Below are 15,188 nucleotides of genomic sequence, written 5' to 3' on the forward strand. Positions count from 1 at the left end.
AGTAGTCTATAATTATGCTCCTGAGTCTTTGAGTACTTTTTCTTCAAACGAGCTATATTACAATTACTAAATGTAAATACAGTGTAACAACAGTAAGCGAACAAGGCATACAGGGTACACAGTACAGGTCGGCAAACAAAGTAACAACCGACTAAAGCTCAAGCAGATCCCCAACAGGATAGATTAAGATTAACGAGCCACCAGATCATGAACGATGGTATACAGTCAGAACAGTAGAATGTGCGTGGGTGTGCAGCACAACATAGCATCAGGGAATAAGACATCAACGAAATTCATATAGGCTGCGGAATAGGCGTGAGACTATTCAGAAGGGAGGGTGGGTATAAGCATTATCAAACGGAGCTTCCTCAGCCACGGTGGTTAACCCCACCCTCTCCAGCGAGGTATGTAGATCGATCGGGAGTCAGAAACAGTAAACCTCTCTCTTTGCACCTGATCGATGAACAAACGCCGTGCCCGTTACTTTCTTCGTCTCGTACGGACAACAGCAACAACCAAAGACCAGTGCGAATTGGGAAGTCTCTTTCTTTCTCTGTGGGAGTTTAAACCGTAGCAGTAGTCTCCTTGTTACTCCTCAAGCTGTTGGAGCGAGCGGACGAGAAGAACCCCTTCCGGCGGTGCTCGCGGCCGCTGTAGCCCCGGCCCCGGTCCTTGCGGCCCGTCGCGCCGCCCATGCAGTAGGCCAGGCAGGCGAGGAAGAGACAGGCGACCGCGGTCCACATGAAGGCGAAGGCCTTGACTCCCAGCCGGGCGGTTTGGTTGTTGGCGTTGAACTTGTTCCGGCCCTGGACGTAGACGGCACTGCGGGTTTAATCGTTAATTTCCGTTGATTTCTAGGGTTCTGGTTTGCCAGAAGTGTTTGGTTTGGTCTGGCCTGGTTGGCAGGGCAGAACTTACGTGATCAGGCAGGTGGAGATGATCTGGAAGATCAGGGCGATCCAGGCCATCAGCGAGGACAGGTAGCTGCCGATGCGCGTGCACATGGCCAGGAAGCCGGTGAGGAGGGAGATGACGCCGAAGAAGAGGGCGATCAGGAGGAAGGGGAAGGAGAACCGCGAGGTGAGGAAGTAGTGGTTCGTTCTGGAGATGGGAATCAGTTGTGGTTCTAAGTACAGAAGCGGGGTGAAGTCAAGTGACTTACCCGATGAAGGCAGCGGGGATGTTGGTGGTGGTGTCGAAGTTACGAGAGCTGGGGGGGTCGAAGGGGTAGTCCGGGTGAGACGAGCCGCATTGGCTCTTGCCATTGACCACCGCGCATAGCTGCCAGAACGTCCAGCGAGACAGCGAGGGTGCCCCCGGGATGTTGCTTGTGTCGACCTGCAGGAAGTAGATCTCGTTCAAGGGTCGGGTGTTGGTCGCGCCGCCCAGGAGAGTCAGGAACATGAGCAGGAGGGCTCCCGCTGTGAAGAAGAGGCCGAGAAAGCCCAATGCCACTCCTGGAGGATAGGGACGCGGAATGTTAGCCCATGCGCTATAGTATAGAAGTGGATCATAGGGCTGGGAAGGTAGGTGGGTGGGCTTACTGCTGAGCACCATCGTGATACTGTGTATGATTTTCTTTTTTTCTTATGCGCCTTCGGGCTTGGGTCCGGGATGGTGAGTTCTTTTCCTAGGCTCTGATATGCAACGGTATGCGCTTGATGGTATACCTGAGTGATTTATGGGCTTGGAGGACTGATGGGAGGAGATGAAGCGTAGGGAGGAAGAAATGGGGGAAGTATAAGGGAGAGAGGGTCAGTCAGGGTCTGAAGAGAAGAGTTCTGGTATTATAATATCCGAAGTGTCCGGGGGAGGGTCGACCCAGGGGGTAGTGATATAATCATGAGGATGCATCATCATCGGGGGTGGTTCATTCGCAGGCACTGATGAAAAGTCCTTTCAGTCTCACAGCCATAGTTTAGTTCATTTCATTCGAGTAGAAACGGAAGAGTGACGGTACTATCGACGTCATCGTTGCAGCAGGCCCCGCTAACTGGCCTCGGCTAGTCTAAACTCTAGTGCTGCACTAGTCCAGATCGGGTAGTCTAGACTTCACCTCTTCGGTCCTTCATGACGTTCGATGCTCTCTCGATCGTCGAGCTTGAGTGCTGCAACTTCACCTCTACAACCACCCACAGAACAGAAACGTGAACGTTGCACCACCCACCCCCAATTGAGTTGGGTACCCGACTCCTCTCGACGTGGATCGTCTGGCAAGCTAGTGCGGAAATTTTCTTCTGTCTACTACGTACTGCATCATCGTCCCTTTCGAGGCCCAGAGTTGAATTCTGCTGCCTGACCCTCTCTACTCATACTATCCCCCCACCCCCTAGTTCATATCGAAAGACTGCGTCTACGCCATATGCCACTCCTAGAACCCTAAGCACATCCGATCCTCCGGAAACCTAGGCCCCTAGAACATTTGTGGAATTTTAGCTGTCAGACGGATCACACTATGGCCACTTGGGCTTACCCACCCCTTCCCCCAGCACGCCTGGAACAGGAAGTGGAATCCACGTTGGTATGCCCCTACCCGGTGCTTATCTTAACTTACCACTATACGACATAAAGAGCTTGGTCCAACTCATTGATTGCTTACCCATTGACCTGCACAATAGGCCAAGGAACTAGAGTGGCTATTACGCTCCCTGCAAGATTCACTCGTCTCGCTTAGGGAAGGTTTGCATGATTGTGCTGCTTTGCTGGCTCCCAAAGAGCCGGGCTCAACCTTAGTGCTGTCGTCCCTTCGGTCCGAAAATGTGAAAGGCTACGTAACCCGGGTTGGGACGCAAATCGTCAAAGGTGTATGTCATCTTTCCCAATTTTCGGTTCTTCTTCGATGGTTGATGTGATAACTTTATTTTTTCTGCCCATCGATCGACACCCCTGCATCATCATCATCACCACCACCATCACACCTTGCTTGCTGCAATCTACATGCACCCTCGGGAATTAAAATTTACTGATCGTGCCTGACATGATAGGATATTCAACTTCGTCTAAGTTCTCTAGCCTCAGCACGCGGGTCAGCCAACACCCGCTTATGCCTGTCCAATGCCTCTGAGGCTCCGGAGCTTGTGCTTGATCAGCTGGTCTCCGTAAAGAATCTGGTCAACCAGAGCTTGGACATTGTAGATGTTAGTACATGGACGGGCGACCCACTCAACGCTGGCTTCATCTTCAGTCAGTTGCATCTCCTGCGTGAGACCATCACCGAGGCACGGCAGATGCTCAAGGGTGAGAGCGACAAGGTCAAACAGAAATGGTGGGAGGCTAGTGCGGCAGAGAACGTGAGTGATGATTGTTTTGCGCTTCACTGGAGTTGAGGACTGATGTAGACCTCTGAAGATGTTTGACCCTCCGCTGCCACCCTGTCTTTCTTTCCATCTCACTATTGCTGATTCCGCGCTGGTCTTACACCTGCGAACTCTGGAATCCAGCACACCAACCCATACGCCCACAGCGTTCGCCTCTGACATCTCGCTCACCGGGTTCAACATCAGGGACCGGCTCTTTGGCACCCGTCATCGGCCTCATGACGAAGCCGGCGATGTCTTCACCTGGAAGGGAGACGAAGTAAAGGTGAAAGAAAAAGTCCGCGTAGAAAGTCAGGACCCGAGCTTGATGGCCGTCATGGCCAAGTTGACTGCCCTGGAGCACGAGGTCCAGAAATGGATCTCGGCTCTGAAGGTGCTTATGGGTAACGAAGATACAGATAGTGACTCCTAGTTTTACAGTTGTGTAAGCAAGAATTAATCATTTCCGTCTATATCTTGCCACCTTACAGGGCCTTACAGGGCTTCGAGTTGTTACAGGTGCTCCGGTCTAGATGGCTTACGTAAGGAAGATCCCTTTGCCATCTGCCAATCAGAGATAAGCAATTTGCAGCGTCTTGGCACAAGTTTTCCGAGCTACAAAGTTGCAGGCAGGGTGGCAAGCCAACAAATTTCTGCGCAGGTACATCCTTCTGTACTTCACTTTCCAACGTTGCGGATAGAGTCGCGGACTGGTGAGGATGCTGTCCAGATCTCCGGCGACACGGGCGACGCCTCAGGGGCTGCTGCGCGCTGCAGTCAACAGAACGTCGCAGTTCAGCACGCAACAACTCCGCCGCGGAGCGGCAAGCTTCGTGAACGGGCGGTCCCGGACTACGACCACAAGGAGAAGTCTCTCTTCGACCTCGAATACCAATAAGCTCCCGCGAGCATCGACAGAAGTTCGACCTGGACAGTGGACGATTGGGTCGAGGTACTCTTCCTCCTCTGCAACGCCCGCCGTGCCGGATGCTACACATGCGGAGCGGAAGGATGCCGTCTACGCCCTGATCGATGAGATCAACCAAAATGAAGCCGCCATGGCCGATATCATGGAGGAACTGGACTTGCTCGACGACTTCGATCAGGCTCTTAGCCTCGACGGCTTGGAATATGAGCACGCATTCAGTCAGACCATCGGTCACCGAGACCAGGAGACACTGGAGGGACGGGTGCGGATGGCGAGACAGGAGTTTCGGGAATACCTGCCCCCCGATTACTTGAATGCCCGCGAGACCGAATTATACACCAGACTCTACGGTGAACCGATCTACCGCGACCTTGACAGCATTCAACCTGACCTCGAGCTCGCTGAGGGATTGGAAGAAGAACAAGACCCCGCCGCCGATCAACTATACCGTGAAGACGGACAAGGGGGTTGGGAAGAGGTTGAGATGGTTGAGGAAGAACTCGAGCTCGAGCTCGAACCGGAGGAGGATGACGTACCAGTGGTTTACGACATGGAGGCTGGACCGGAGGTGCCGGAAACAGACGCCATGCGGCGCACGCGCGAGATCGCCGAGCAGCTCGGCGGAGAGGTCATGCTCGAGCAGTTCCAGGACGAGGCTGTGCCCGATGGTAACGATAACCCCCGATTCCACCCGACCACTGAGCTGGGCAGATCTGGCACGAATCCCAGCACGGTCTTTTTGCCAAATGACACGTTGGTGAAGCCCATCTCGATGATCCTGTCGGATTTCTCAAATAAGCACCTCCAGGAGACCGCTCGCCGTGTCTTCAAGGGCCAATACCTTCCTTTGTCCGTTACGACTCCCCCCAGATCCGTTCAAGCCCCTCAACTACCGAGCCCTCTGGAGGCTTCGCAGCGTCACATGTCCGAGATGGAATCTAATGCTTACCTTGCGGCCATGTACCCTGGCTTCTATGCGAGTGTGCTGAGTGTCCTGGTTGAGGTACGCAAGCGACTGGGGACAGACTGGCTGCGAGGTTTGATGACCAAGGAAGAAGGCCCGAGTGTGCTTGATGCCAGTGCTGGAGGTGCTGGTATCATTGCGTGGCGGGAGATTATGCGTGCAGAGTGGGAGGTCATGGATCCAGAGCGCCCTTTCTCCGAAATCCCAATCGGCAAGTCGACGGTCGTGGTAGGATCTAATAGTCTTCGTGCTCGCGCTTCTGCATTGCTGCATAACACGACCTTCCTTCCTCGACTTCCTGACTACGTTCACCTTCGCGAAAATGCGACGCTAGACGACGACCGGGCCCCGAAGCGGAAACAGTTCGACATCGTTATCGCCCCGCACTCCATTCACCCGATCGACGAGGAGTATCTGCGAAAGGAGCATGTCAAGAATCTTTGGCAGCTGGTCAATCCCAACGGTGGTATCCTTATTCTGCTTGAGAAGGGCCACCAGCGGGGGTTCGAGGCCATCGCTGGAGCCCGTGATATGCTGCTCAAGCGCGTCATCCGCAACACCGACCTCAAGACCTCCGACGAAGAAATCGCTTCGGAAGAGGATGCGGAGGAGGAACTTGACCTCGACAAGGAACCCGGCATGATCATTGCGCCTTGCACCAACCACGCCCAGTGTCCCATGTACCGTGTTCCCGGCCACACCGTTGGGCGCGGCGACTGGTGCCACTTCAAGCAGCGATACATCCGGCCCCCCTTCCTGCAGCGCATCATCGACGCCAAGACGCACAACCACGAGGACCTGCGATTCAGCTACCTCGCGGTGCAGCGCGGGGTCGATCTCCGCGAAGAGAAGGGCTTCAAGCAGGACCGCGTGGCCAAGTTTCACGCCGCCAAGGGATACGAGCACCTGTTCCCGGACCCGCAGACGCGGGCGGCCATGACCGAGGAGGAGCAGCAGAGGCTGGCGGAGCAGGAGGCGCAGTTCGAGCCGCTGACCCTGCCGCGCATCGTCTACCCGCCGCTGAAGCGCCGCGGCCACGTCACCTTCGACATCTGCACCCCGGATGCGCAGATCGAGCGCTGGACCGTCCCCCGCTCCTTCAGCCGGCAGGCGTACCGGGACGTGCGCAAGTCGCAATGGGGCGACCTGTGGGCGCTGGGGTCGAAGACGCAGATCGAGCGCAAGGTCAAGCTGGGCACGAAACACGGGCTGAGCAAGAAGGACCGCCTGGAAGCGCGCGCCGCGGCCCGCGAGGCGGCCAAGGACGCCCAGGAGGAGGAGGAAGCCGATGCTGCGGCGCAGGATCGCAAACCGGAACTGCTCATTCCCAAGCGCAAGAAGGGAGAGAAGATCCCCAGCTGGAAGAAGCATCAGGATAAGAAAAAGGTGCGCCAACATTACAGTCAGTTGAAGCCTGCGGACTCGTAGGCAGGCGGTCAGAAAAGGGTGTTGTTCAAGATGTTCGGGGTTTTTTGATTGGGATTTTTTTTTTCGTTTCATCATGGTTGGCGGCGTATTGTTCTAAGGAGGATTCTGCTGCCGGGCTGCGGACATTATTTACTACGGGCTCTGGAGCACATTTGGCATAGATTCTGTAAATTTTCATGTATGATATGTGGTTATTGTATGGATATTAGCTATCTTAGTTGAGAGCTCTTCACTCAAAAGGCATTTTCTCCACTTCCATATCTTGGTCATTAGTGTTTTGTTTCGTTTGGCTTCGTTTCCCATTGGACTCGTCTTTGTGTGTGACACTCTGGGTGAAGTGCACGCCTGCAGGCCAGGCGTGAGTCCAGCGTACTGGATTGTTGACTTGGCACCGTCCATCAGGTCTTGTAATTTGTGTCAGGAAATGTTGTGACATCCCCACGACACGAGCAAGACGGATCCGCCGCGGGGGGAGTAGGGAGGCTAGACACCCATTGGACCTTGAATGATACTAGATTGATCAGCCACAAAGTGTCCTGATGGTAACAATTCTGCCACCCCAAACTCGCAACTCAAGCGAGCCCAGGACACGAGTCGAGTCTGTTCATGCCCAGCCCCGCGGACCGAATTTGCTCGAGAGATTCAGGCATAACCCGCTTCCTTCCACCCCTTCATTTCTGTTTCCCCGAAAAGATCATCTCCGCCAGCCCGCGAACTTCACTGGAAAGCCATACTCTTCCGCAGCTGCCGTTCCCGCTGCTTCCCCTGCAACTCCAGTCGCTCCACCGCGTACTGCAGACGCTCTTTCTTCTGAATCAGTCGCCGGAGCTCGGCCGCCTTGGCCGCCTTGCTGGCTGCCGCCGCCGCCGCCGCAGCACCGGCTCTGGGTTTGGGGTTGGGTTTGTTGGCCAGCTGTCGCTTCTGCTGCTGCCGCTCCTCGTTAGAGTACAGCCGCCCCTGCTGCAGGTCGCACTTCGCGCGGAGCCCCTGCTCGCGCCGCGAGAGCTTCTCGACGTGGTTGGTGGCGAGTTCGAGGAGGTGGGCGATGCTGGGGGTGATTTCGTCGAGGAGGGATTGCTGCGCTTCGCGGAGGGTGGGTTCGGGGAGGAGTTCGAAGTGCTGGCCTCCAAGTTAGTGGTTTGATGGGGTTTGTTTTGGGGACAGGTGGTGCGATACGTACTCGGGTGGTTTGGAGGACCTTGGAGAGGCGGGGAAAGTCGCTGACTCCGGCGTCGAGGGTGGAGATGGAGGAGTCGAGAAGTTGGAGGGAGGATTGCAGGGAGGAGACGGAGAGTTGGAGGTGTTCTGCCATGTTTTGTGACTGATTCTTGGGTGATTGTATGATCAATGTGCAGATGCAGATATAGTGTCTGGATGTTGTTATCGATTGTAGTGCCGTGCCGGGGCACTGTTTACATTGTCGGGAGTCCGGAGCGGAGGGGACAAAAGCGGCGGGGAAACTATCCCCCTTTGGGTCTCGGACCTCCGGACAAACCTCGTTGCATCCGCAACCTCCCTCGTTCCGCCTCGCTCTCCTTCTACCTCACCAGCTGCTGCTTCTTCCCTATCCTCTCTCTCCACATCCAGCACCTCGCTTCCACACAACTTGCTTCACCATGTCTCTCCTCGGAAAGAAGTTCCCCACCCCCGTTGGTGAGTTTCTGCTCGATCCCGAGTGCTCTTGCCCGGGGTGTTCCCCCATCGTGGTGGCATGAGTAGTAAAGAATGGAATTGAAACTGACTTGGGATGCATTTATAGCCGGTCCCCTCGGCCCCTTCTTCGCTGCCGGTATGCATTTATAACCTATTCTTTCAACTTGCAACGCTGCTTCCTTCGGCGCAGAGCCGAAATGACGCGACGAAATGTGATGGGTCCCAGATTTAACATGCAATCACTTACAGGTCTCGTCGTCCTCTATGGCGTCAACTCCCTTCAGAACGCCCTGATGAACAGTAAGTTGCTTTCCGGGCCGCGCCTCACACCGTCTTTCTTCCTCTGTGATCTACCGAGGGGAGAGGAAAACTTCGCCGACGCGATAGCTTCTCTCGCACACATCGACCCGACCCAATAACTAATTCGATCCTTTTGCTCTACAGCCGCCGAGTTCAAGAACGACCCCCGCAACCCCAACGCCAAGGCCACCAAGCACTAGACGTTTTGTTATCTTTCTGGAGAGACAAAGCTGATATGGCGGACGTCATCAAGGGTTGATTTGAGCGCGGGCATGATTCCGTTATTGGTGTCGAGTTTGCATGCCACTTTTTTCACGCCCTGTACAAGCATATAGAAGAGATACCGTCATAGGACATATTGGTGAATTGACAAGTTGTTGTATCAATATCAGTATGTTTTCTTTCAAGCTTGGGCTTTTGAATTTGGAGTGCGCCGGGTGCGAGCTCAAGTGTGCTTTGCGAGGGCTTCGTCGTTGTCTGCCCAAGGTGCTAGCCAGGGCCAGTGAGGGAGCATGCCACGGGTCTATCGTGGTTTCTGGTCTCGAATTCAATACTCGGCTGGGCATTGTCCGCACATCGTACACGCAATACGTAGTTCGTGAGTAGAGGTGTGTCGACAGGCCTTTGTAATTAGCCTACTAGATCTCCTCAGTATATCTTGCGCAATGAACAATATCACAATGTTTCCTGATATAACCAATGGAGTTGTGCTATAAATCAGAGCGTGTTATACATCGAGCTTGCGATATGCATGTTGCGGAGCAGCGCAAATGTCAATGTGATAGTACACTAAACTCGATCGGGAAGGCATATTTTCCCCATCCCGTGACTTTCGCCGCTCCGGCCAAACTCCCGTAGTTATCGGAACTCATTCAACAAATCCCAGATCCAATCCGACCTCGAAACCCCAGTCGCTTGCCCCCGGCACAATAATCCCACCATGTCTATGTTCAGGAACAAGAAGCTCGACCTCGGCGGCTTCATCAACGGCAAGATCATCCGTGACCACACCAAGCGGAGAGTCTTCGAGGCGAACGAAGTCGAACGGTATGAAGCCCTACTGCACTAACTACTCTCTCGCCGACCGGCCTCGTCAGGCTAGACTTGCGCCCTCATTTCCCTTCTGAATCCGATCTGGAAATCAACAATCGCTAATGCATCTCCCGCTGTACAGTCAAGCTCTCCGCTATGTGATCCGCAACACCACTCTCCCCCAGCGTGCCCGTGCTCAGGCGCAATTGCAGCTGGCCCAGATGCACGCTTACACCCGGTCCACCCAGATCAGGAACCGTTGTGTAGCGGGTGGTGTCGCTCGATCCGTCATCCGGGACTTCCGACTTGGAAGAGTGAGCTCCCCTTCCCGCTCTTTTTTTTTATTTCGACAGAAGGCATAGAGTTAGCTAACGGGAGGGACTTTTCTCGTCTGGCAGTACCAATTCCGTGAACAAGCGTTGGCCGGCGAGCTTCCCGGCGTGAGAAAGGCCAGTTGGTAGACTTGGTGTTGTTTGTGTGGTCGTCTGCGACACCCTCCCGGTTTCTATGTGCATTTGACAAGCTTCTCTGGGTTGGTTCGGTGCTTTCCTGATGGCGTTTCTTTTTGTGTGTGTTCCTTCTTCCCGATCTTCCCTGGGGAAGGAGATGTACTATATGTTATGATGGGTATTGATCGAGAATATAAAACCAGCGATCTTTATGGGAAGTTGAATTCGTGACTGCTGAGGGGGGTGGATAGACTTGGTGCACTTTGGGGGGCATGTGCTTGCTTCTCTCTGGTGACGAATACCTTGGAATCTGATGGCTGTCGGAGTTGAGTCTGTCTGTACTAGCATCGTTGGGGTCTTGCAGCTGAAGACCACCGGAGTGCATTTCTCACTTCATGGTCACTCTGCTCTTCCTCTGCCGCTTGCTCTAGTGTGCATGAGACATGAGAACAGGACTATTGGCAGAGAATCCGAATCTTCATGAACGATGTTCTGCTCCGTTCCTCGAGAGGACACAGCCTGAAGCAGCTTCAAGGCTGCTACTGACCGGACTCTCACCTTCCCATTCACTGCAGTGCACACAGCAAACGGAGCTTCAGTTCTGGATTCACAGCGGGAAGCTGCATCTCAGCATCAACTTTCCCCAATCCGCCGCCTCTCTTCCACTGTCTTCTATCTCTTTGCTTCTTGTCCTGTCTCACTTCTGCTTCACAGCAATAACGACTACTGGCTCCGTCTACCCCACATTGTTGAAGATGTTCGTCTACCGCCGCGAAGATCTTCCCGCAGACCCGGTGTTTCCAGCGGACCTGACAAAACTGGGGTAGCTCTCATGGCATATTCCATCATGGAGTACCCATCATGCTGAGAAAGGAATACAGGTACTTCGTGACCGATCAGGACCAGATCCGCAAGATCTCGGACCCAACACAGGAATTCCAGTACAAGATCAACCGCAATGGCCGCTGGAATGATGTCCAGAGAGAAGCTATGAACGGTAGGTCTGACTAGCTATCTGCACCAAAGCCTCGACTACTCCTGCTCTGTCCCTGCTCTGTCCCTTCTCTACTCTAACAGTCTTGCTTGTTCACCAAGAATGCATCCGCAAGATCGTCAGCTCCCGCCTGCGCGACCTCGGCCTCGTCAATCTCCACCTCCCGCTCCGTGCCAAAACCAAGGAGGCCCATGTCCCGATCATGGTGTCGAGGAACCTGTCCACTGCCTCGCACATCATCGTGGTGTTCGGCGAGCCCATCCAGGACCTGGGCATCTGGGCCTACCGCAGCGTTGGCTGTGACGGGGTTGACGCCGGCTCCCTCGTGTCCTTTGCGAGGGCCGTGCTGCGTCAGGGCCGGGCTGATAGCAATAGTGGCAGTGGTGACAGTGACAATGATGATTCAACAACAAACATGCCCAACACCGCGCTGGTGCTGGCCAACACCGGCCAACTCGTCTGGCACTGTGCCTCCGGTCAAGCGATCACGCTGGTCCGTTGGCAGCACATGCCCCGTGCCTCGGCCGTGGACCCGCCCCCCGAGATGTCGCCCCGCAACCAGATCCCCGGCCACGAGTACTGGCAGAGACATGTCAACCGTGTGTTCGAGGACATCCTGTCCGCGCGGGGTCGGCTGGTGCGCCCGGATGCGCGAATCAGTATTGTGGGGGCCTCGGAGGGCGGACTGGGTGCGCTTCGGTACTTGAATAGGAACTGTGAGTGTTGACCGTATCTTACTGGTTGTCCGTTCCTGGTGATGGTTCAAGCGACAAAACTGACGTACGATGGAACAGGGAGCTCCTGGAGACCATTCATCTCTGCGATCTGTCTCGCCAATCCTCTTCAGATGGCCAGGGTTGAGTTTGGAAGCGACTACGAGAATGCCGCCCTGGTGGATCCGACCTCCTTCGCGGCCTTTGTGGCGTCACGCTGCCGTGGATATCTGCTGTCGGATCAGCCGCTGGGGGTCCCGGTCGAGGCAATGCTTGATAGCGGGTGTAATTGCTACGCTTCGGGCGAGGCATTGAACTCGGAGTGTATCATGCCGAAGGCGTGGAGACATGCGCTGCGGTGGCTGAAACAGGCTTTTGCGGACCCAGCTTACGGAGAGGCGAGGTTGGAGATTATGCACGTTGACGGTGATGAGCTGGAGGATGCGGTGGATGCTGAGGTAGACGAAGAGGGAAGGCGCTTCTAGGTTGAGCTGTCTACTTTGTTCTTGTGATCCAGCCTTTTCGGTGGACGAGCACGCTTGCTTAAACTTGACGTACTTGTCTTGTAGCATAGATAGCTTCAATGGTCAGTCCGGACCTCTACTAAGTCATAAGCGAGATTAGTAGTATGTCGAGGTTTAGACACTACCTAGTAGCTCTAATCCATTGCCCAAGTCGGCTCTATATGCTAGATGGTTAGAGCACGAGGCAAGACCACAATCTGGCCAGAAGTGTCTTCGAGGCTACAGCAACTCAGCCCAATTGATATCCACAGCGTCTTCAAGAATTGACGTATACACTACCCATGAGCTACAATGCTCACAAAATACACCGAAACTACCCATACATACCAACGAAACTTGTAATGCTACATTCATCGTCATAATCATACAAGTGATGACTACAGTACAAACTACGCCTTTGCATCCTGTTTATCCAGATCCACTTCCTTCTCCTTCTCCTCCCACCTTTCCCTCACCCTCCTCCTCACCCCACCATTCACCCCTCTCCCCCAAATCTCCTCCTTGACTTCCGTACCACCACCAGCAGCAGCAGCAGCAACATCATCCCCATCCCCCTCACCACCCTTACCACCCTTACCGCTGCCACCAACCTCCTCCCTCCCCACCACAACCTTCACCTCCCGCACCCGCTGCTCCCTCCCCCTCGCCACGCGCACCTTCCGGAGGTAAATCGCATAAATCCCCGCCTCGACCGCGCCCACCCCCAGCGCCGCCCCCATCGCCGCCAACACCTTGCCCCCGGCCCCGATCCCCCCGGCCCCACTACTGGCAGCCGGGGCCCAAACATGCAGGGCCCAGAACACACTGAACCCGGTAATCAACACCGACAGGAAGACATTCAGGACCAGCGAGGGGGTGATCGTCTCTTTCTCCGGTGGGGCATGTTTCTCGTGTAATGCAGAGAGGAGGGGCGTGCTGGATGTGAAGACGGGGTTGATGGTTCCGGGTGTGGAGGAGAAGGAAGACTGGAAATTGGGGTGGGGGTTGGCGCCGGTCATGCGGTTGTAGGCGTCTGCTTCGGCGGCGGCGAGGAGACGCGCTTTGTGGGCGAGGTATTCTTTTGTCTGTTTGCGGTGGGTGTTAGTTTTGAGGGAAAGAGTAGAAATGGGGGAACTCACCGGCTCGGGTTTGGGCGGCGGCGGAGGGACGTGGACCTTCGTGCCGCGGAGGAGGGTGTTCAGGGTTCGGTTGCGCCGGGGGTCAGATTCTGGATGGGCGTTTGCATTCGAGGAGGCATCTTGAGAAGCGGGGGGCGGGTTCGACCGGAAGTATCTTGCTACTTGGATCAATTGGGCGTGGGAAATGGGGTCGGCGAGCTGGAGCGCGGAGGGGAGGGCGAGGGTGTGGCGGGCGGAGGCCGGGATGGCCTCGTAGGCGGCGAGGATGGGCTCGGTGGTGGTTAGATTGACCATTTTGGTTTTTGCAGTGATTCAGTAGTAGTGCATTGTGGTGCTTATTTGTTGTTTGAGGTGTGTCAGAGGGGGAGGATGTTGGTTCATGAGGCTGCGATTGTTGTTTAGAGGAAGATGTTTGGAGTAGTTACTGTGGTGTAGTTCCGCCGCAGCTCCGCATACTCACTCGTAGCTTAACAACCGGCAGAAACCAGATCCCAGAAACCCAGGGCCACCATTCCCAAACAAGCAACCACCTTCCTCTCCGGTCCGATTCCCTCCCCCACTTTAACCTAACTTATCCGCAGCTTCATATCATTTCATTTCAATCCGGATACCATCTTCTGCGCCGCTCCCCTCAAGCTCCTCCCCTCATTCTCTTGCCAACAATCCCCAATCCCCAACACCCACCCCCGACTCCCAAACCAAAATGACAGACTCAAAACCCGCGTACGCCTCCCCCAAACCCTCAACCCGCAACCCCCAAGAACTAAACATCCCAAAAAAAAGCCCCCCAACAAACCCCCGCGGCATCCCCGCAGCCCCCTTCATCGACAACGTCACAGACTACGTCTCGAGCCGCAGCGAAGTGGAACCCACCCTGCGCTCCTTCCAGGAGATGATTTCCAAGTACCAGTTCATGGAGGTCAACACGACGAAGCGGGCGGCGGGGCTGCGCGACAAGATCCCGGACATCACGAAGACGCTCGAGATGGTGCGGTTCCTGTCGGCGCGGCGCGCGAACGCGAACGACACCCCACTCGAGACCAACTTCGAGCTCAACGATACCCTCTACGCCCGCGCCACCGTCGCCCCCGCCGACGCCGAGGAGGTCTACCTCTGGCTCGGCGCGAATGTCATGCTCGCGTACCCGATCGACGAGGCGATGGCGATGCTGTCGGAGAAGTTGGCGGTCGCGGAGACGTCCCTCCAGAACTGCGAGGAGGATTTGGAGTTTTTGAGGGAGCAGATTACGGTTCGTTTCTTCCGGGTATCCTCTTCGGAATGGGTTGAGGGAGTGATGAGAAAATGCTAACTTCTTGCTTCTTGGTAGACGCTGGAAGTCGCGACGGCGAGAGTGTATAACTGGGATGTGGTGCAACGGCGGAAAGAAAAGGCCGAGGGGAAGGGGGAGGAGGAGGAGAAGCAATAAAGAACAACAATTTCGGGCTCGGTTTGGTTTTTCTCATCGCTGGCGTCTTGATATCATTGCAACGTATGTATGTCTTCTGTCAACCACAAGTATATTTCTTGAAGCAAAAGTGCTCAATCCATCAAACGATACGCCCACAGTATATCAGTCTATTATTATTCATTCTATATAACCGATGTCAGGCATATCAATTAGAGTGTATCATGGAGCAATCCCCTTCAAAGCATCATAATTCATCAAAGAACACAAAGCGAAAACATCACAAATGCTCGCACATTCAACTCTGCTTCGACCAGCTCATGCATCTTAACCCCTCGGAAAAAAACACCCCTTTAGAAAAGGTCATTACTATCGATTATCCAT

At 54.8% G+C, this 15,188-nt stretch overlaps 10 protein-coding genes across 10 annotated transcripts; 7 read left to right on the forward strand and 3 right to left on the reverse strand.

The window, feature by feature from the left end:
- Window positions 1-259: 259 nt before the first annotated feature.
- Window positions 260-1,714, reverse strand: BO72DRAFT_448246 (SUR7/PalI family protein). The gene is made up of 4 exons (XM_040944750.1): window positions 1,545-1,714; window positions 1,163-1,457; window positions 919-1,101; window positions 260-822 (listed from the first exon to the last, which is right to left on the reverse strand). The coding sequence occupies exons 1-4, from the start codon at window positions 1,555-1,557 to the stop codon at window positions 564-566; spliced, it is 750 nt and encodes a 249-aa protein (XP_040801188.1). The 5' UTR covers window positions 1,558-1,714; the 3' UTR covers window positions 260-563.
- Window positions 1,715-2,122: 408 nt separating this feature from the next.
- Window positions 2,123-3,790, forward strand: BO72DRAFT_448248 (uncharacterized protein). The gene is made up of 4 exons (XM_040944751.1): window positions 2,123-2,521; window positions 2,619-2,804; window positions 2,985-3,290; window positions 3,349-3,790. Exons 1-4 carry the CDS (start codon window positions 2,456-2,458, stop codon window positions 3,727-3,729), a joined length of 939 nt encoding a protein of 312 aa, XP_040801189.1. The 5' UTR covers window positions 2,123-2,455; the 3' UTR covers window positions 3,730-3,790.
- A 141-nt stretch (window positions 3,791-3,931) lies between these two features.
- On the forward strand, window positions 3,932-6,866 carry BO72DRAFT_448249 (tRNA methyltransferase RSM22). Its single transcript, XM_040944752.1, has one exon. It carries the CDS (start codon window positions 4,016-4,018, stop codon window positions 6,614-6,616), a length of 2,601 nt encoding a protein of 866 aa, XP_040801190.1. The 5' UTR covers window positions 3,932-4,015; the 3' UTR covers window positions 6,617-6,866.
- Window positions 6,867-7,333: 467 nt separating this feature from the next.
- On the reverse strand, window positions 7,334-7,928 carry BO72DRAFT_459034 (DASH complex subunit SPC19; the record flags this gene model as incomplete). Its single annotated transcript, XM_040946406.1, has 2 exons — window positions 7,334-7,735; window positions 7,797-7,928. The coding sequence occupies 2 exons, from the start codon at window positions 7,926-7,928 to the stop codon at window positions 7,334-7,336; spliced, it is 534 nt and encodes a 177-aa protein (XP_040801191.1).
- Window positions 7,929-8,232: 304 nt separating this feature from the next.
- On the forward strand, window positions 8,233-8,769 carry BO72DRAFT_496511 (F1F0 ATP synthase subunit i; the record flags this gene model as incomplete). The annotated part of the gene is made up of 4 exons (XM_040948631.1): window positions 8,233-8,269; window positions 8,376-8,405; window positions 8,519-8,569; window positions 8,714-8,769. The coding sequence occupies 4 exons, from the start codon at window positions 8,233-8,235 to the stop codon at window positions 8,767-8,769; spliced, it is 174 nt and encodes a 57-aa protein (XP_040801192.1).
- On the forward strand, window positions 8,714-9,194 carry BO72DRAFT_448252 (uncharacterized protein). Its single transcript, XM_040944753.1, has one exon. The coding sequence runs from the start codon at window positions 8,963-8,965 to the stop codon at window positions 9,173-9,175; it is 213 nt and encodes a 70-aa protein (XP_040801193.1). The 5' UTR covers window positions 8,714-8,962; the 3' UTR covers window positions 9,176-9,194.
- Window positions 9,195-9,436: 242 nt separating this feature from the next.
- BO72DRAFT_114686 (mitochondrial 37S ribosomal protein uS14m) lies at window positions 9,437-10,305 on the forward strand. The gene is made up of 3 exons (XM_040938970.1): window positions 9,437-9,616; window positions 9,744-9,915; window positions 10,000-10,305. The coding sequence occupies exons 1-3, from the start codon at window positions 9,510-9,512 to the stop codon at window positions 10,060-10,062; spliced, it is 342 nt and encodes a 113-aa protein (XP_040801194.1). The 5' UTR covers window positions 9,437-9,509; the 3' UTR covers window positions 10,063-10,305.
- A 500-nt stretch (window positions 10,306-10,805) lies between these two features.
- Window positions 10,806-12,242, forward strand: BO72DRAFT_468754 (uncharacterized protein; the record flags this gene model as incomplete). The annotated part of the gene is made up of 4 exons (XM_040946923.1): window positions 10,806-10,873; window positions 10,932-11,047; window positions 11,146-11,760; window positions 11,839-12,242. 4 exons carry the CDS (start codon window positions 10,806-10,808, stop codon window positions 12,240-12,242), a joined length of 1,203 nt encoding a protein of 400 aa, XP_040801195.1.
- Window positions 12,243-12,670: 428 nt separating this feature from the next.
- Window positions 12,671-13,814, reverse strand: BO72DRAFT_477609 (TMEM199/VMA12 family protein; the record flags this gene model as incomplete). The annotated part of the gene is made up of 3 exons (XM_040947454.1): window positions 13,400-13,814; window positions 12,821-13,345; window positions 12,671-12,781 (listed from the first exon to the last, which is right to left on the reverse strand). The coding sequence occupies exons 1-3, from the start codon at window positions 13,691-13,693 to the stop codon at window positions 12,671-12,673; spliced, it is 930 nt and encodes a 309-aa protein (XP_040801196.1). The 5' UTR covers window positions 13,694-13,814.
- A 197-nt stretch (window positions 13,815-14,011) lies between these two features.
- On the forward strand, window positions 14,012-14,948 carry BO72DRAFT_448255 (tubulin-binding prefolding complex subunit PAC10). The gene is made up of 3 exons (XM_040944754.1): window positions 14,012-14,122; window positions 14,183-14,648; window positions 14,727-14,948. The coding sequence occupies exons 1-3, from the start codon at window positions 14,103-14,105 to the stop codon at window positions 14,823-14,825; spliced, it is 585 nt and encodes a 194-aa protein (XP_040801197.1). The 5' UTR covers window positions 14,012-14,102; the 3' UTR covers window positions 14,826-14,948.
- Window positions 14,949-15,188: the final 240 nt, after the last annotated feature.

The sequence above is a fragment of the Aspergillus fijiensis genome (assembly GCF_003184825.1).
Source record: "Aspergillus fijiensis CBS 313.89 unplaced genomic scaffold BO72scaffold_24, whole genome shotgun sequence".
In the NCBI taxonomy this organism is placed as follows: domain Eukaryota; kingdom Fungi; phylum Ascomycota; class Eurotiomycetes; order Eurotiales; family Aspergillaceae; genus Aspergillus; species Aspergillus fijiensis.